This window comes from Microcaecilia unicolor, chromosome 4 (assembly GCF_901765095.1).
Source record: "Microcaecilia unicolor chromosome 4, aMicUni1.1, whole genome shotgun sequence".
Taxonomy (NCBI): Eukaryota; Metazoa; Chordata; class Amphibia; order Gymnophiona; family Siphonopidae; genus Microcaecilia; species Microcaecilia unicolor.
Window position 1 is genome coordinate 334,852,128 of NC_044034.1, and position 20,558 is coordinate 334,872,685.

A 20,558-nucleotide genomic window follows, 5' to 3' on the forward strand; every position below is an offset into this window, starting at 1 on the left:
CCAGCATTTCAGTAGAAGGATGGCTTGTTAAAGACAGTATATATTGTGGAGTAACATCGTATAATATATTAAACACTAGTAAAAAAGGCCCGTTTCTGTTTGAAAGGAAACGGGCGCTAGCAAGGTTTTCCTCTGAGTGTGTATGTTTGAGAGAGTGTATGTGAAAGTAACTGTGTGAGAGAGGCTTCTGTTCAGGGTTGCCAGGTGGAAAATTTTTTTCCCACCCAAACGAGCCCAAATCCAGCCCAAAACCCGCCCAAAGTAAAACCCCGCCCCTGACACCCCCACCCCCGCGTCATCACCCCGCCCCCGCTGTCATCAACCCCGCCCCCGCCGCCATCAACCCCGCCTCCCCCGTCATCGGTCCCGCCTCTCACGTCATCAGCCTCGCCTCCCACGTCATTGGCCCCACCCAGAACGTCAATAACCCCGCCCAAAACGTCACTAACCCCGTCCCCCGCGGCCAAAAAAAACGCTTAAAAACCGGCCAAAAGACCACAAACAAGCCCAAAAAACCACAACCCGCTGCGGGCAAAAATTTCCCGCGGCAGATCGCGGAAAACCGCCCAATTGGGTGGTAAAACCGCCCACCTGGCAACACTGCTTCTGTTCCTGTGTGCTGTGCATTCCCAGTGTTGTGCTGATTCGCTGCTCCCTGTATCGTGGCTCCGCCCCTCTCCCTTCTACTGGCCAATCTGGTGTGGGATGTGTGACATCACTATTACCTACTACATGAGGGACACCACCTCCAGCGGAAACAATGGTTCCAGGCAGCCTCAGAATGTTGGAGGTGAGAATTATTATATAGGATGATTGTGCTAATTTTGAATGTTACTCTGGCTTGAATAGGCAACCAGTGAACATTAATCAAAAGAGCAGTTACTCTATCAAACTTTCGAGAAGGAAAAAAAAAATCAAACTGCCATATTTTGCAGTGTTTGAAGTTTCTTCAGAAGAGATTTGCTGCAGCCTACATAAAGAGAATGACAATAGTCCAGTCCACTCAGAATCAGCAGCTGTGTGACAAGCTTAAACTGAGTGATCAAAACAACTACGAATTCTTCATAGTCGTTGTAAATATAAGAAGACCCTTTTTACCAGTTGCATTATATGTTTGTCAAAAGATAATGTAGTATCCAATATTATACCTAAGTTGAACATTCTGCAGAGTAGTTTTTTGTGCAGAACTCCCTCATCATAAGGGCCGAATCCCCTCCCCCATTTTTTCCTTCATCGGGTTCCACCATCACAAGCTCTCTTAGCTTGAACCTCTTCTCCTCCCCCCCAGTAGGTTTATCCCCAGCTCTCTCTTGCTGCCTTGTCCCCTTCTCTGTTGTGGTCACCTGTTTTCTACCCTCTAGCAGCTCTGTGCCTTTCACAGTTCTCTCTCTCCACCCTCTCAGCATTCAGTGCCCCCCAGTCCTCTCTCCTTAACTCCCAGCAAGATCCCCAGGTTTTATCCTTCTCCAAGGCCCACCCCCCCAAGCACATACCCTCACCTCTCCTTATTTCCTGACCCAGTCCCCATACAAATACTCCCTCCCTCCTTATTTCTCCTACTCTTCAGGCACATGCCTCACATTTCTCCTTTTTGTCATCTCATCTCTTTTCTCTAACCCCCATGGCACATCTACACTGCAGCTTTCTCCAGCCTCCCCCCCCCCAAAAAAAAAAACTAGCACAGGCCCCTTCCAGCTTTCTCCAACCCCTTCCCTCCTGCAGCTCTTCCTCCCTGGCACAGACCTCCAGTTTTCTGTCCCCCTTGCTCTGTGGCATACACACCCCTATCTTGTCAGCCTCTACCCAACAGCACACTGATCCACTCAGCTTTATCTAGTCCCTCAATGGCACACACCCCCTCCAGCCCCTCCTCAATGGCACACACCCCCTGCAGCTTTCTCCATCCTCTGTATCCCCCTTGATCATGTGAGGAGGTTCCAGGTTGCATATTGGGCTTTGCCTCCTCCTTTGCCATCCTGGGCCTGTCTCTTCCTTTGAACCGCACAGGCCTCAGTACAGCCACACAGTTTGTAGAACAGTTGGGGTCAAAGTGGAAGAGGAGGGAGACACAGCCCAATGTGCTGCTGTGTACTTCTTCCTCTTGATCACTGCAGGGTGGGACTGGGAGGGAAACCATGAGGGAGGCTGAGTCACCAAGCCAATCCACCTTGCAGGTTCTGCCGCTGCCTGTGCAGAATTCTGCACAGTAAAGCAGGAGTACAGTTGTGCAGAATTCCTCCACGAATACAAGAATGATCACACAGAGAACTTCTGGTCTCAAAGGAGACAGACTGAGGCTTCTCTCTTACACTCACTGATTGCTCTCCCTGTTCCCTGCCTCCTCTCTTACCCTCTCTGTTTGCTCTGCCTGTCCTGCGCCTCCTTCCTCACATTCTCTGATTGCTCTCCCTGTTCCCTGCCTCTCTTACCCTCTGTTTGCTCTGTCTGTCCTGTGCCTCTTCTCTTATCCTCTCTGCTCTGCCTGCTCCGTGCCTCCCCTCTTATTCACTGTTTGTTCTGCCTGTTCTCGTGCCTCCTTTTTGACCTTCTATAATAGTTAGGCCTGTCCAGTGCTTCCTCTCTTACACTCTGTCCAATGCCTACTCTCTTACACTCGCTGTTTACTTTGTCCGTCCCATGCTTTCTCTGGTAGGCTCTCTGCATGCTTAGCCTGTCCTGTGCCTCCTCTCTCTTACATTCTATGTATGCTATCTGCCTGTCCCATGCCTCTTCTCTTACACTGTTTGCTCTGCCTGTTTTGTGCCTCCTCTCTTACATTCCATGTATGCTATCTGCCTGTCCCATGCCTCTTCTCTTACACTGTTTGCTCTGCCTGTTTTGTGCCTCCTCTCTTACATTCCATGTATGCTATCTGCCTGTCCCATGCCTCTTCTCTTACACTGTTTGCTCTGCCTGTTTTGTGCCTCCTCTCTTACATTCCATGTATGCTGTCTACTTGTCCTGTGCCTCCTCTCTAATCCTCTCTGCTCTGCCTGTTCCGTGCCTCCCCTCTTACTCTCTCTGTTTGTTCTGCCTGCTCTTTGCATGCTCTCACTGTCTCGTGCCTCCTGTTTGACCTTCTATAATAGCTAGGCCTGTCTAGTGCATCTTCTCTTACACTCTATCTAATGCCTACTCTCTTACACTCTCTGTTTACTTTGCCTATCCCATGCCTTCTCTCTTATGCTCTCTGCATGCTTAGCCTGTCCAGTGCCTCCTCTCTTACATTCTCTGTATGCTCTCTGCCTGTCTCGTGCCTCCTCTCTTACACTTTGCTCTGCCTGTTTTGTGCCTCCTGTCTTACATTCCATGTATGCGATGTGCTTGTCCTGTGCCTCCTCTCTTACAATCTCTGATTGCTCTGCCTATCTTGTGCCTCTTCTCTTACACTTGACATGTTATGCCGTCCAGACCATCACTTCCCTCCCTTACCTTAACTATCACTCGTCGTCGCACCACCCTGGTGGTAACTGTGTCCTCATCGTCTGTGACTCCTTCATTTTCCCCCAGTTCTTTGTCCAGTTCCTGATGGACGTGTTTGAGCAGAAAGCGGACTGAACCCTTCAAAATCTGTAACACGTTCTGGCAGCTGACCAGGAAGAAGCCCAACAAAACCAGGCTGATCAACAACTCTGTCAGAAACCCAAACATCTCCCTAGACCTTGCGCCGATCTCATGAACAGGAAGCAATGCAGAGCTCCTTCCCTCTGGCGGTCTGTGACCCTGCTTCCACACCTTGTGTGCACCAGTTTATGTACTTTTCCCCATGCCTCGTCTCTCTTTGTCCACTCTCCGTCTATGTGGTTGAAATTTCCTGCAACACCTTCACCTTGCTGTGTCCTGCACAGTCTCTTGCAGCTCTGAGCTCTCTTTGGGTCTGCCCTGCAAACTGCTATAATTGTAGCTTCTGCATTCCAGCGGCTGCAGCCACTCACACAGAATGCAGAGCTTGTACTATGAGCTCAGAATAAATACCAGGGCCATCTGTCCTCTAAAAGTGACATTTTTCCCAAGCTACAAGAGGCAGCAGAGGAGCTCCTATAGCACTTACAAACTTGAGACTTTGTTATCAGCTCTCCTAAGCTTTCCAAAAGATGTCTTTAGTTTTATAAACTGAGATTTTAACTTGTTTCCTGTGCTGTCTTCCTGTGTTGTGCTACTGTTTGCCACTCCTGCACTGTCTTCCTATTCTTACTGCATTCCTCTCCTGTGCTGTCTTCCTGTACTGTGTTACTGCATGCCTCTCCTGTACTGTTACTGTATGCCACTCCTGCGCTATTTTCCTATTCTGTTACTGCATTCCTCTCATGCATAATCTTCCTGTGCTGTTATTGCATGCCTCTGCTGCGCAGTCATCCTGTACTGTGTTACTCTATGCCACTCCTGCGCTATCTTCCTATTCTGTTACTGCATTCCTGTACATGCCTCTCCTGAACTGTCTTTACTATGTGCCTGCTCTGGCACTGAATTTCATCTATCCATTACTGCATGCCTCTCCTGCACTGTCTCCCTGTACTGTGTTATTGTACTTTACTCCTGCACAGTCTTCCTGTGCTGTGTTACTGCATGCCTCTCCTTTGCTGTCTTCCTGTCCCGTGTTATTGTATGCCTCTCCTGCACAGTCTTCCTGTGCTGTGTTATTGTACTTTACTCCTGCACAGTCTTCCTGTGCTGTGTTACTGCATGCCTCTCCTTTGCTGTCTTCCTGTCCCGTGTTATTGTATGCCTCTCCTGCACAGTCTTCCTGTGCTGTGTTATTGTACTTTACTCCTGCACAGTCTTCCTGTGCTGTGTTACTGCATGCCTCTCCTTTGCTGTCTTCCTGTCCCGTGTTATTGTATGCCTCTCCTGCACAGTCTTCCTGTGCTGTGTTACTGCATGCCTCTCCTTTGCTGTCTTCCTGTCCTGTGTTATTGAATGCCTCTCCTGCACAATCTTCCTGTGCAGTTACTACATGCCTCTCTGAACTGTCTTACCATGTGCCCGCTCTGCACTGTTTTTCATATATCCATTACTGCATGCCTCTGCTGTCCTGTCTTCCCGTACTGTGTTATTTTACTTCCAGTACTGTGTTATTTTACTTCACTCCTGTGATGTCTTCCTGCTCTGTGTTATTGTATGTCTCTCCTGTACAATCTTCCTGTGCTGTTACTCTATGCCTCTCCTGAACTGTCTTACCATGTGTCTGCTCTGCACTGTATTTCATATATCCATTACTGCATGCTTCTCCTTTGCTGTCCTTCTGTGCTGTGTTAATGTACACTTCTCCTGCACAATCTTAGGAGGTGGTGGAGATGAAAATGGTAACGGAATCAAAAAATGCATGGGATAAACACAAAGGAATCCTGTTCAGAAGGAATGGATCCACAGAAGCTTAGTGGAGACTGGGTGGCAACACCGATAATTGGGAAGAAAAGCTAGTGCTGGGCAGACTTCTATAGTCTGTGCCCTGAAAATGCCAAGGACAAATCAAGGTCAGATATACATATAAAGTAGCACATACAATGAGTTTATCTTGTTTGGCAGACTGGATGGACCGTACAGGTCTTTATCTGCTGCCATCTACTATGTAAGCTATTGCTTGATGTACCATTTTACTGTATGGTGCGATTGGAATAATACAGATCATTTATTTTCTCCATTATTGGGCCTAAACTGTGAAATACTTTGCCAGCTCAGCTTCATGTATTGAAAAACATGGAACAATTTAAGAAAGAACTAAAAACCTTTTTCTTTTGCCAAGTGTGTGGGCTGGAAAAATGATGGGGATACTATATTATGTGGACATTATGAATACCTGTAATGTTTGTGTTTTGTGCTGTGATGATGGCATTATAATATTTGTCAATTTTATACAGTTTTTTGTTTAAATTTTTATTATGTATGTACGGTCCAAGATAAATCCCTCCTGTCGGTACCCTTCTCCACCACCGCCAACTCCAGGCTCCGCCCTTTCTGCCTCGCCTCACCCCATGCCTGGAACAAACTCCCTGAACCCATACGCCAGGCCCCCTCCCTGCCCATCTTCAAAGCCTTGCTAAAAGCCCACCTCTTCAATGTCGCCTTCGGCACCTAACCACCATACCTCTATTCAGGAACTCTGGACTGCCCCTACTTGACATTTCGCCCATTAGATTGTAAGCTCCTTGGAGCAGGGACTGTCCTTTTTCTTAATCTGTACAGCGCTGCGTAACCCTAGTAGCGCTCTAGAAATGTTAAGTAGTAGTAGTAGTAGTACATTGTTCTCTGCTTAGAACGTGTGGATAACATGGATTATAAATACATTTCATTATTATTATTATTACCTGCTGAATCCCGAAGAAGCTTCTGTCCCTCTCCTCCAGCCACACTGTCGACTCAGTTCTCCATTCTCTGTCTTGTGCTTCTATGCTAGCTCTTTCTGTGGTAGGCAATTGCCTTTCATATTGATGGCTGGTGCTGGCCTCTAGACCTCTACCTGATGAGACCACTGTGACTGTTTGGTGCTTGATGTGGGGACTTCTGCTGATCTCCTCCGTCCAAGATCTCTCAGCTAAATCTAATGAGCCACTGGTGTTCCAGTCTCTCACCCTTACCAACAAACAAAAGGAAGAGAAAGTGAAAAATTCTAGCTGAATCTATTTTTTGTGAGCAATACTTTTAAGTTTAACAACCATGTACTCAGGTCTGTGTGTGTGTGTGTGTATATATTTGCAGAAGAACATGCAGACATGCCTTTCTAAAAACCAGCATAAACATGGGACAATTATGCCTCCATTGCAGTGCCTGTGCTTGGATAGACAATAAAGGGCGCAATCTGCTATTGCACCAATTGAATGGAACAAACTGCCTCTTAGGATAAAAACAATGAGTCTCAGCAGCTTATGTTTAAACTGTGCCTGGCCTATTGTGCATCTACTTGGTGAGGACTGTCCTGAACCTGCCTGGTGGTATTTTTGAACTATGCCAGCTGATATTGTTCTACTGTTGAATAGCTGTTGAAGATGTGAAGTGTACGTATATTTTTATGTATGTTTTATTGTGCTCCGTCCTGGGTAAGAGTAGATTATAAATAATAAATCTAAATCTAATCTAAATCGCCCTTTTAAAATTGTATTGTTCTTCCCAGCCTCCCTACCACTTTCACTTTCACCTTCTGCATTGCCATCTGTACCTCGGCTCCTCCTTTACCACCCTGTCTCTCAGCTCCTTCCCTCCTACCTTGTGCCTCATGTGAGTTAGCCTTACTGTTGCTCTGATTACTAGCACACTGACTCTGCTAGCGCTATGAGTTTTGATCGGTTGTACAAGTGACCTGCTGAATTCTGCTACCAATTGTTAGTGGGAGACAACAATTTACATGGGTACTTTTACCCTGTGGACATTGCATTCAAAGGAAAACTACCTGTGCTGTACTCTTTGAAGATTAGAGTCACAGAGCCACAAAATCCTAAAAGGGCCACATGAAGGCTGGTGTTGGTGGGGGGCAAACCCAGCTCTAGGAGGCCCCCCCGTGGGCCGGCATGTCTTCCCTTCTCCCCACCCCGATCTGACGCCTCCCTCACCGTCCCGGTCTACCGTTTAAAATGCATTTTTCTTCGCAGGGGGTTGTCGGCATGGCAGCACTTCTCAGGTGCTGCCTGAAGCCTCCCTGGCATTGTCTCTCTGCCACAGTCCACCTCCCTCTGACACAACGTTCTGTTGCAGCCTAGGTGGAATGTGGCAGAGGGACAAGCTGGGGAGGCTGCATGAAGCACCTGAGCATCACTGTCATGCCAGTGAACCCCTTGTGAAGAAAAATGCATTTTAAAAGGTACTGGGAAGGTGAGGGAGGCGTTGGACCAGAGTGAGAAGGGAAAGATATGCTGGCCCATGCAGGGCCCCCTGGAGCAGCTGATTTCAAAGTAGACCGTAGGGGGGAGGGGTTCAGAGGGGGGCAATGCCAGACCGGGGTAGGGGGAGGTGAAGAGGAAGAAATGATGAGCATGGAAACAGAGGAGAAGGAGAGATGATGGATAATGGGATGGAGGGAGGGAGGAGAAAGGCAGAGAAGTTGAACCCTGGGGTGGTTTACAGGGAGAGATACGGAATGAGAGGACAGTTAGGAAGTGAAAGGGAGAGATGGTGGACCCGAGGGGGGGGGGGGGGGGAGAGAGAGAGAGAGAGAGAGAGAGAGAGAGAGAGAGAGAGAGAGATGTTGAATGAGAGGGCAATCTGGAAGAAAGAGAGAGATGCTGGACTTGGGGATGGAAGGGAGGGAAGAGAGAGGAAGAAATGTTGAATCTGGGGTAGGAGAGTGAGATGCTGCATAATGGGATGGAGGAAGGAAAGAGAAAGATGTTGCATCAAGGGTGGGGGGGGGGGGGAGGAAGAAGAACAGAAAAGAGAGGGAGTAATGTTGGACCATAGGGTTGGAGGGAGAGAGGAGGAGAGATGGACCCATGGGGAGCAGGAGGGAAAAGAAGTGAGATAGGAAGATTCTAGGGGGTGAAGGAAAAGGGACATGGAGATGTCAAGCAATGAGGGAGAGGTGAGGTAGGCTACAAGAGAGGGAGGGGGTTACTGGAAATGGTGGAACCATGTGGGAGAGGTCAAAATTGGGTGGCAAGAAGACAAGTGAGAGGAAGATAGTGAGTACAGAGGTAGAAATGTAATGGGGAGTAGATGGAAGGGAATAAGACGCTGGGAAATGAGTGATATAGGAAATGTGAGAGCTAGGGACTGAGAGAGGTGGAAAGTTGATTGGTAGATGAAAAATAAAAAGAAGGAGAAGGGTGAGAAAGAGGGTGAAATTTGAGTGGACAGAGGCAGAAAAGAAAAAAAAGAGAGGAAAGAGCTGAAAGGGAAAAATCAATATGTTAGAGACAGGCGTAGTGAGGGACTGGAACGAGAAGAGAGAAGAAAAGAAAAATGGACAGCAGACACAGGAAAGAGGATTAGCAGAAGACAGACAACAAAGCAGAAAAGAGAAACTGGTAAGATGATGAAAAAGCAAAATGTTCAGACAACAAAGATAGAAAAAGTGTTTTATTTTTAATTTATTAACTGGAATATGTTAGCTTTAGGATATGGGCATCACATATGTTTTTGTGTTGTATTCAATGGCATAGCCAGATGGCTGATTTGAAGGGGGGGTCCTTCAGTCCAAAATGGGTGGGCACTAAATTTTCTCTTCACCTGAATGCAAAATACAAATACCTGAGCTAGTGGGGATCCCTAGGCCCCACCAACGGAAGACCTTCTCCAATCTGGCACCCAGGACTCTCCAAGCTCTGCCCCCCTTGTGGTTACATCACTGATTGTGTTCAATACAAAATGGAGTGCATTTGTGTTTTTATTTCTCCAGTGTTGCAGTTTAACTTCTTGGGGTACCCAGTTCACTTTTGGTGTTCATATTTGTAATTTGTAATCCCTTATTCTGTATTTAGTGAAGGTCTGTCTGTGTTTTGTGTGTGGAGAAGTCATTTAAAGTTGTTTTATGTGTGGTAGTAATGGTGAGGGGGCAGGGAGGAGAGAAATTGGGGAGCCCCTTCCTTAATTTCTGTCATTTAAAGTTGTTTTATGAGCGGTAGTAATGATGTGTGAGGAAATCAGGGGAGGAGGCAGTGAGGAAAGAAATTAGCAGACCCCCTCTTTAATTTCTGCTCTGGGCCCCTTCATGTCTAACACTGGACACATGCTATTGATTCTGCTCCTTGGGAGAAAGGAGACAGTGGACTCAGCATGCATATATTTGAAACTCTTATATACATAAATTATTCCCAGGGCCACTGAGAGACACAGCTGGGCCCGGGATAGGACCGGACCACTGGGTTCACCCCCCTCCCCCACTCGGGCCACCGCCACAGCCGCTGCACCACCACCCCCACTTGTGCTGCGCCCCCACACTCAGACCGCCACCGTACTACCAACTTGTGCTGCCCACCCTCTTACCAACTGCTGCTGTCCTTATGCTGCCCAGGACCCACGATATTGCGTTAATACAATCATCCGGGTACTGGGCGGCACGCAGCAGAAGCAGGAGAGAGACCCGCCCTGGAAGCAGGCAGGAAGAAGCTTGCCTGCGCTGGGCCCAAGGCCAGCCCCCCCTTGGAGGCTAGGCCCAGGGAATTTTGCCCCTGACTGTTCCCCCCCCCCCCCCCCCCCCATTCACATACAATACGGGCTCAAAAGAATAGCTCTTTGTAACCTGACTGCAAGTATGCTATAGGAATGCACACATATCTTTAGCAGGGCAGTGGAGCACAATTTTTAGCCAAGCCAGTTTACTCAGGTACATCACATTACAGATTATCTTTCCCAGCTATAGGAATACCGTGATGTGGAAAGCATGTATATCATCATTTCATGATAATCTGCCCCCTAGACTTGCATAACTAAGAGCACAAACCCATAATGCAGTCAGTGCAACGAGCTCTGTACACTCACGCACCCTGGGCCAGATGCACTAAACTTAACGAGCCATTAACGAGCAAGTAGTAAACCCTGGCATGCACTAAAGACTTTTTTCTGACGACGGTAGCAGCTAAGAAAAATGGAATGCAGAGGAGCAAATTGTGTAGAGACCCTATTGTGATGAGATGCACTAACCTTTTCCGATTGCCTTAACGCTGGAAAATCTGGAAAATCCTGATTTAGATTGTAAGCTCTTTTGAGCAGGGACTGTCTTTTCTTCATGTTCAGCTGTGAAGCGCTGCGTACGACTGGTAGCGCTATAGAATGATTTGTAGTAGTAGTAGTAAAATCTAACGAGAGGTCTCGGGGCTGCGAGGGATTGAAAAACTGTTACAAAAGTAACAAAAACAAAAATCGGGGGAAAAAAAAGTCAAGTGCTCGTCAAGGACGCCCCGCTTCAAAAAAGACGTCTATTTTGGCCGTCATCCCCCCCCCCCCCGAAGACGCCGCGCTGCTCATTCCCTCTGATGCGGCTCAATGCAGAGGACAGTGCAGTTGAGGACGATCATCCAAACAAAATGTCCATTTTGGCCGTCATTTCCCCCCCTACAATAATAAAAACGTCTTTTTTGGCCGTGCTTCACTCAGCTGAGAGACCCGGAAGTCCCTGAGCCAATCACAACGCATTTAATGCGTTATGATTGGCTCAGGGACTTCCGGGTTTCTCAGCTGAGTGAAGTATGGCCAAAAACTACGTTTTTATTATTGCAAGGGTGGGGGTGGGGGGAATGACTGCCAAAATGGACATTTTTTTTGATGGGCGTCCTCAACTGCACTGAGCCGCATCGGAGGGGGTGAGTGGCGTGGCGTCTTCGGGGGAGGGGGGCAATGACGGCCAAAATGGACGTTTTTTTTGATGGGCGTCCTCAACTGCACTGAGCTGCATCGGAGGGGGTGAGTGGCGCGGCGTCTTCGGGCGGCACAGGGAGGCGTATTTGGCATGCGCAGAGCAGCCAGCATAACGCTTGGCTGCTCTGCGCATGCTCAACCAGCCGACTGGCTGAGTGTTTAACGATGGAATAGAGAATGCAAGTGAGCTACAACGAGCAGCTCATTTGCATTCCTATTCCTTGATGCATGCCCGTTCCTTACCGATTCGCTAAGGGAATTGGCAAGGGAAAGGCTCTAACGATTGTTTAGTGCATCTGGGCCCCTTTCCTTTAGCAGCTCTTAATACACACCCTATCCCAGGGGGCCTGCATCATTTAGTGCAGCAAACATACAAAGCTCTGTACACTTATCTACTGTAGGAACTCTCCCCGTAATACACCGTGTACACAGAGCTTTGCACAGAGGGCAACTGCTTAAGGTCCCAGGCCCACCATTGTAACTTGTCAAAGGTGAGATGCCAGCATTCCATACCACAACTATAGTGGCAGATGCTCATTCAAAGGAGGACCTGGGTCGTTGACTGATTGTGTCATCTGTGTGCCCCACCCTCTCCCATAGCTGGTCCTGCCTCTGGACTGCCCGAGTCATTTCTCAGTTCAGCAATCCACCTGTCTGTACACACAGCTCTCTTCTTAGTCCACCCAACTTTCATCCATAAGAAAAAAGATCATGTCTGTTCTTCTATCTTATCTAAAATGTATCCATACATGTAGGTATCTTACCAGTTTGTGGCATGTGCACATGTAAATACTATGCACATGCTTTCCCTTATGCAGGAACCGGTGAATTATCAAAACAAAAGTATGCATGATTTGTGCTAGGGAGTGTATGTACTTACATGTACACCAATTCTTCACCATGCATATATTTCTGACTTAATTTATGTGCATACCCATATATTTTGAAAACGCTGCATATAAGTGCAAACTCCTCCCCAGCCTCACCCCTGGAAATACCTCTGATCAATTTAGTAATGTTACACATGTACAGGTTGTACACACATAACTTTACGAACTTAGGTATGTATGTATTTAAACCATTTATAGATTGCCCACTCATCAGGATTCAAGCCTATTTCTGCGTGTAAAATACTGATTTTTGCACAGAAATGCTTTTTAGCCTCTCAGAACCTATGGGAGCTAAGAGGCTAAGAACTCAATAGAGGACATGACAATACACTGGAATTATTCTTTGCAAAAGTGATGATAAACTTATGGCTCAAGGGCTACATGTGGGCCTAGGACTGTGTGGCTCTACTAAACCTCACATGTTTTTAAACATCACAGAATTAAATAAAATTCTATTAAAACTGTGCAGTCAATGACTAGGTGGGATGCCTGTTACTCTTTAAGCTGGGCTTGCTGTTCAGGTGTTGAGCATCGGTGGATGGGAACATTACCTGTCTCTATTCTTTTCCATTATGCGTTGAGTCGGTGAGGAGTTGATTCTCAACTGGACTCTCTGCTTGCCTGAAACAAAAGAAACTTCATTTTGCTCATTTTCGTCACCCACGGCCATCATGTCCTGGCTCTCACAGACCGGCATAGTCAACTCTGACCTCTGACCTTCATCCTGGTCAAGCAAGTCACTAAGGCCATTCACAGCATCTGAATCCACTGAATAGTCCTCAGCGAGGTCAAGAGAGCCTGAATAGTCAGGGCCAGGGGAATCCTCAAAACACTTTTCTGGTAATTTTCCTTCTGTAGTAGCATCTGAGTCCTCGGCCCTGCTGCATTCAAGAGAGGAATCCTCTGCTGTTACCAGAGAGGGTGTGATTCCGGAGGACCACACCTGTATGTCGGATATTTCCATCAGGCCGTCCTGCTCTGTGGTTGCCATAGGGATGGCGTCCATGATGGCAACCTCATTCCAGTACTGGTCAAGGCGCAGTGGTGATGGCAGGGTGTAGTGCAGGGACACAGGGGAAAGCAGTTCATCCTGCATTGAAGCGTTACCTGGATGGGTAGACAGAGGACAAGCTCCAGCAGCTGTTTTCACACAGACCAGCACAATGAAGGAAGAGGGGCTGCCCAACCTTCGCAGTTCCCCAGGCCCTTAAAAGCTCTTCATCTCACTCAATTTCCTTTCATGAAATATCACTTCAAGACATGAAGTTCTTTCTAATTATTATTATTACAGCCCTATTGGTGTACATAGCTTATAAGCCCCATTTTGCACAGCAAGTCAAAGTAGGAATTGGAAAGTCCAGGTCGCGACATTCACAATTGCCCTGGTATTTTACAAAAGGCTCGGTTGAATGAAGACACTGGCAAATATGTGTATATTTATGGGCATGTTTAGGACAGCAGCTATTGTACAAAAAGAGCAGCCCCGCTCTGCATCTTTTACAGCTTTATAATCAGCAATTGTACATGAAAATGCTGATTCTCAATACATGTACAAGTGACAGAAACTGTATGTACAGGGGCCCCATTTCAGAAAAATAAATGCAGAGGTGATGCCAGTGATGATTTAAAGGGCTGTGACACCCTAAGCCAACTTTTGCTCTGGCACCTTCTTCCTTCCTCCCCCGCCCCATTTGCACTGGCAGCTCCCTTCCATCAGTGACCACCCTGACCCCTGCCCCCACCGGTTGCTCTTTTACAGTGGATTGAGCAAATCGCTTTCCTTTCACCACTGTGCTGTCCTCTACGCTCAGCTGCCAGCACCACCCTAGGTTTAAATGCAAGATCAGGAAGTACCTGTTCTCATGTCTAAGCATGTGGACCTGCCAGTGGCCATGCAGAGAAGAGAGCACAATAGTGAGAGCAAAACACACTCTCGTGAAAGCTGAGTCAGTGAGGCAGGCTTCTGGTGCCCTGTGAGTTTTGCTGCCCTGAGCCAGTGCCTGTCCTAGTTCATTTCATTTATTTCAATTTATAATCTGTTTTTGTCCAAAGCAGAGTACTAAATAACATACATAAAAAATGTTCCACACAAAATCAGACCACAGACAATAATAAAAGCAAGAGAGAAGGCAATCAAACAGTAATGCTACAGTCATTGAAAGCGTAATTCAAAAACCAGCCTGTGACAACAGTTCATGCCTTGAGCCAGCCCTGGGTGATGCCAGTTAAAAAGCGAAGCCCCAGAAACTGAAATGTAAGATCTTGAACCCTAATGAAAAACACCAGGAAGTAAGCCGCATTGAGCCTGCCATGAGTGGGAAAGCACAGGGTACAAATGTAACAACGGAAGGCAACAGTAGAGACTAATAGACGATTCACCACTGGAGACGTGAGTCCAACAGTCTTTATTATATCAGAGATAACGACCCGACACAGGCCGTGTTTCGACGCTAAAAAGCGTCTGCATCAGGGGTCAATAAATACACCAAGTAATGAATGCAAAACGAAGAGTCCTACTTGTATATGTGTTGTCAACTCACTGATCACTTAGCACCAAACAGAATATGATAGTTTGTATCCAGCATATTCTGTTTGGTGCTACGTGATCAGCGAGTTGACAACACATATACAAGTAGGACTCTTCGTTTTGCATTCATTACTTGGTGTATTTATTGACCCCTGATGCAGACGCTTTTTAGCGTCGAAACACGGCCTGTGTCGGGTCGTTATCTCTGATATAATAAAGACTGTTGGACTCACGTCTCCAGTGGTGAATCGTCTATTAGTCTCTACTGTTGCCTTCTGTGATTCGTTATCGTAGAGAACTTTTCCTGTTCTATATTTTACAAATGTAACAACAACAACAACAACAACAACAACAACAACAACAAAAAAAAAAGCATAGTTACTCCTGTCTGTATTTCAAAGCCTGGCCAAAACAAGCACCTTGATAAAACCTATGTGCCTTGAAGCTGATGCAAAAGGCAAGGGGGAAAAAAAATATACATGTATTCCCAGTGCGCTTTTTCTAGCAAAAAGGTGCCAGTACGCAAATGCTAGGCCACACTTCAGGGGTGGGGTGATCACTGAGGGACTCATCCCACCATAGCCAGGCCCCCTGCAACCAGTCACAGAATCTATGACAAGGCAGAATTGGTGTGTTGGGTCAATTTTAGGAGACTATTGAAAAGGTGCTCAGTACCCCCAAGTACCCCCTCAAAAAAGCCCTGTGTATTCCTATTGTAGAATGGGAAATACCTATCTACTATTTTGCCCTGCCCAACCCAAGTCCCCTTAATCTCTGCCCCATTCACTTTCACATGTAAATAGGACATCTCTGAAATTGCTGCTTGCACAGGTAGCCATTCCATTCATGTAGATGCTAATAATTGCATGTGTAGAATGCTCCTATATCTCCTAAGACTTTTAGGATACACAAGTTATGTACACCAATAGGCCATTCAGTGATGCCACTCTCACTGTCATCCTCATGCTCTGGTCGAAATCCATTAGTGACATGCTGAATTATCTCCAGCAATTTCATTTCATCTCAACTCTCAGCATTAACTGCCAACTATTCCCCAACCCCTGTGGATGTTTAACAGCTGAAAAACCCCTTCCCGCTTCACAGTGCAGCCCGCCTCAATTACTGTTCTTCATGCTGAACATCTCCCCATCCACAGACACACATTAATCCTTACAAAACCTCTTAACCCATCCTGCTGACTCCCATTAATCCCGAGAAAATCCCTTTCTCATTCCACTGACTCCCAATAATGCTGGGGAAATCCCCCTCCCTCCCTCCCTCACTGACTACCATTAATCCTAGAGAAATCCCTCCTTCATCCCACTGACCACCATAAATCCTGAGAAAATTTATTCCCATTCTACTAGCTTGCTTTAATGATTAAAATTCAATCCCCACATTACTGAATACATTAAGATTGGGTTACCTCATGTACTCTGGAAGTTCTGATGGTTAGATTCTATTGCCACTCATCATTAGACCAACTCAAAGTTTGCCAACATACTGGCTTTGAAAACATCCATTTTGAAAGTGAACAGTCAAGCCCATCTGATTCACCCCTTCATTATATTATTGCACAGTTAAGTATACTTATACATAGAAAACGGGCAGGGGAAATTGAGTCTGTTTTTCCAGAGCTGTGATGCATATAGGCTCATTAGTGATTAGGAGCACCCCATTCCATAGGGTACCCTATGGTACCATAGAATATAAGAAGACAGGCTTCCTCAGGAGAGGAAGTGGGAGAACTCTTCACTTTGGGTCCCAGAATAATGATGAGTGGCAGCAAAGCTTGGCAGTGTGCAGTGATACAGCAGGAAGAGTCAGCAGAGTGGAGAGAGAGGCAGTTGGATTGTGCCAGGGCTGTCGATGGAGCCTAAGTGGTGGGGCAGAACAGGTCCAACATGGCACTGAGTCTGGTGGAGAGGCTTCTGGCATGGTAGAGAGTAGTTGTGTACACGTGCGTGTGTGCACACCTGAAAAGAGGGACTGCGGCTCGGGAGAATGAATGCCAGCACAGAGCAAGAAACAGTAGAGAGTGAAAAGGAGTTGGCAGGGGAGTTTCTGCTGCAGTTAAGATCATGTCTGGGGAAAGATCAATGGCTGTGGTGGGGAGAGGAGAGTGATCAAATGCAGTGGCTTGGAGACTAGTTGGGGAAGGAGAGAGGGATTGTGACTCAAAGCAAGAATGGGGAGGGCAGTGGAGTTAAGACTAATAGGAGAGATCTGGAAAGAGAGATAACTGAGTGGGAGTTGGTACTTTGGCAGAAAGAGGTGGGGAGACATTGGATGAGGCAGTTGAGCCTGGGAGAAGACAGAACTAGGAAGGTATCAAGCATGAGGACAAGCATTTGAGGCAAGGGAAAGCGAAAAAGATACAGATTGGCGATGATGGGCTTTTTTGGGGAAGAAAAATAAATATTGGAGACATTTTTGTAGGGGAGGGAATGGACACTGGGAGAGCAACTGCTGTGAGGATGTCCTGGTGAGAAGAAAGAGACTACAGGTAAAGCTAATACTAACCTTATTGTTTCTGGCAATGTATTTTAAATCTGTGGATTTCAGTGTACTATGGATTGTATAAGTGTTATGAATTGTACATTCCGAGTGACAAATGGTTCTGGAGCTGAGGACAGTGATACAGTCTAGAGGTAGATATGGAAATGAAATGGAAGTATTTTGCAGGGATATGCACAAGAAAAAATGTTGCTTCAGTTCGTTTTTGGATTAATCACCCATTTGATTTGTTTTTGGATATCAAATGATTTTTTTTTTCATTTGTTTCCATTAAAGTCTATGGCGTGAGGAATTTCGTACTCTAACCAAGGGGTTTTACATTCATTTTCAAACTTAAAACTAGGGAGGAGAACTAGCTCACTAGTTAGTGCAGCAGGCTGGGACCAAGGGAAGCCAGGATTCAACACTCACTCATGCTCTGTTGTGTCAGGCACAAAATTAGAATTTATTTAAAAACATTTATAGCCCACAAATCACTGATAGTTCTAAGTGATATTACAAAAATACACAAGAAATATTAAAATAACATAAAAAAACACAATAAAAAGTAACCTAACCAATTAAAAACTGCAATCAAATAATCTTATAAATCCTCAAAATACACTCAGAAAAGCAAATTCGGGGCCATTTTACTAAGCAGCATTAGATGGTAATGCACACCTAACACAGCTAAAAATGGAGTACCATGGGACAAGCTCAGGTGTCCTGCAGTAACTCCAAAATGTGCACACGATAACTACAGCTAAAATGTTTTTTTTTTTTTGAGGGGGCATTCCTGCACAAACCACACTACATTTGCACGTGGCCCTCAATAGGGGAAATAGAAACTTGGCCATTTTACGGCTGTGATACAAATGGTTTTAGGGCATGGGAAAGACCTGCAAAAGTCATGCTAAGGCAACGTTTTGCTGCAGATTAGTAAAAGGACTTCTTAGGGCTCCTTTTACTAAAAGGTATTAAGATCTGGGCTTAATGCATTTTAGCACGTGACTTTCCCAAGCATTAGGCCCAGATTTTCTGTGGCAGAATTTAGGGCTTTTTAAATAATTGTTTTTGCAGGTCCTATGCTAATTATTGTGCGGGACTTGCAAAAAATTAACATGGGAGCACTTATCCAGTTAGCACATGCCAATCAGAATGCGAATGTTTCCACCCCCATGGCATGCCTCCGCCAAAAAAATTAAAATTTTTGATTTAATGTTTGCTAGCAGGCAAATAACTCCACATTTTGCAGTAATCCTTTTTTTGGTGTGCTAACCGCGTATTATGGCTTAACGCCCTTTAGTATCTTTCCTGTAAAAACCCTGAGCAAACAAATAAAAGTCTTCACTCTTTTTCTAAAGGGTGTGAGCAAAATCCAAATATTTTTAAAATTTTGTTAGCAGGCATTTGTGACAGAGGCAACAGTATTACCCGTTATCAAGAGTAGCAAAAAGATTACAAAAGAGGGGCAAAGAGTGAGAAGGTGATGAGGCACAAACAGTGGAATGAAGACCCCAAGATACAAGGAGAGATGCAAAGCAAGAAAACATTGGCAGGAAGACCCCAAGGCACATGGAGAACAGCAAGGCAGCAAAAATGTTGGCAGGAAAATCCCTAAGCACCAGATGGATACAGTGACACCAAAATTGGCAATGCTCTTTTCAGTTTATTTTCCATGACGTTTTTCACTATGGAGCTTGGGTGTGGGTGCACAGGCTCTTTGAAATTATATATTGTCTTTGAGTTTGCAGTTGTTTTGATTATCTCGTCCTTGATGAAGCTGTTGGATATGGCAAAACTCAGTGCTGTAGGAGTATGGAGTGCACAATATATTGCTGTGGAGTATTAACAAATAAATAAATATTGGTGTCATCTTCACTGGCTTCCATTGGATTAAATGGGGTGATACATCGATGGAGGTGTTTTTTTTTCGATAAGCCATCTCCCCCATTGAAACAGTAGATAAAGAGCCCTGTTTACTAAGGTCCGCTAGGATTTTTAACACATGCACAAAATTAGCATGGGCTGTGTAGGTGCCCATAGGAATATTGTGGGTACCTACTCAGCGTGCACTAAAAACTCTAATGCACCTCTAGCGCGACTTAGTAAACAGGGCCCAAAGTGTTTTCATATATATCAACAATAATTTATTTAAAACTGCGCATCTTAATTGAGATTTGCATATGGAGGTTTTTTCCAATTGTGATATGAACCAAGCAATCAATTGGTTGAAAGGGTTAGAGTGATGGGGGCTTGAGCACCCAGTTTTTCCTCCTTACAATTTACAGATAAATTTCATATGATTTAAATTGTTTATTATTTATTTGAACTTAATTATTATTTGAATATTATTAGTTGTTTTTTATTATCTTTTTTCTTCAATCCTATGAGCATCTTTATTATAATTATGTTTTGGATTGAGTTTTTTTTGAACTGTTGGTCATTTTTTTTTTGGTATTTATGTAATAAAAGTGAGCCAAGTATAGGGCAATTAAGCCATTGTGACATCACTGATGAGGTTGGCTCTTAGGCATTGGTGGAATGAGGCATTATGACATCATAATATCAGTTCTCTTCACACTAAGGGGAAGTTATCAACATGGGCTACCGTTAAGAAGGGTTATTCTATCACTAACTCATGCTATTTTAGCACAACTCCCATTTTATGCAGTGAGACCTAATTAAAAATAACTGGGATTAACAGTAAAATAGCTCGTTGTAACAGTAACTCACATTGATAACTCCCCCCCCCCCCTCCTCTCAAGAAGTATTTCCTTTCATATCCACTGAGCCTTCCTCCATCCATTTCTATTTCCTGGTAATGTTAATGCTCTGCTCATTCTTTTCTGAACTGAGAAAGGAATGCTATGCCTGATATTCAGTTGCACTTACCTGAGTAGCAGGTGATCCGGATAATTTATTGGGTAACAGCACTGAATATCACTGTTATCCAGGTAACTCCCAGCTCTGCCCGTTATACCTGGATATTCAGTGCCACTTCATATCCAGATACTGATGTTGAATATCCGGGTATGACTGAACTATAGCATCTGGAGTTTAAAACAAACACTGACCATTATGGTTGAATATCAGGCCATCAGCTCCCAAAGGTACTAAATTAGCTGAATAAAAGTATCACTGTATAACCTTTTTCATTTCTGTCCTTCTGTCTAGCAAGCAGCTATGGGGTAAGAAAGGCAGAAAGTGGGTACAGATATATATATAAAAAAAATCAGTTCTAAAATTCCAGGAACCTGAGGAGCACAGAATGCACATGGGACAGGAAAGGGCAACATGGAAGGCACAGAACTAAAATAATCTCCATCAGAATTCACTTTGATATACTTAAAGCATGGGTA

At 45.3% G+C, this 20,558-nt stretch overlaps 1 protein-coding gene across 7 annotated transcripts in view; it reads right to left on the bottom strand.

Annotated features, from left to right (window-relative positions):
• Positions 1–20,558, bottom strand: part of ANK1 (ankyrin 1) — a 319,396-nt gene that overhangs the window by 13,057 nt on the left and 285,781 nt on the right. For 6 of the 7 annotated variants that reach the window (XM_030202059.1, XM_030202060.1, XM_030202058.1 and 3 more), the window contains 2 exons: positions 12,725–13,280; positions 6,306–6,570 (listed from right to left, as the gene is read on the bottom strand). In XM_030202059.1, the coding sequence (XP_030057919.1) occupies positions 6,306–6,570; positions 12,725–13,280 (821 nt within the window). Of the gene's footprint in view, positions 1–3,432; positions 3,902–6,305; positions 6,571–12,724; positions 13,281–20,558 lie in introns of those variants that run through there. The other variant, XM_030202064.1, reaches the window with a different exon arrangement.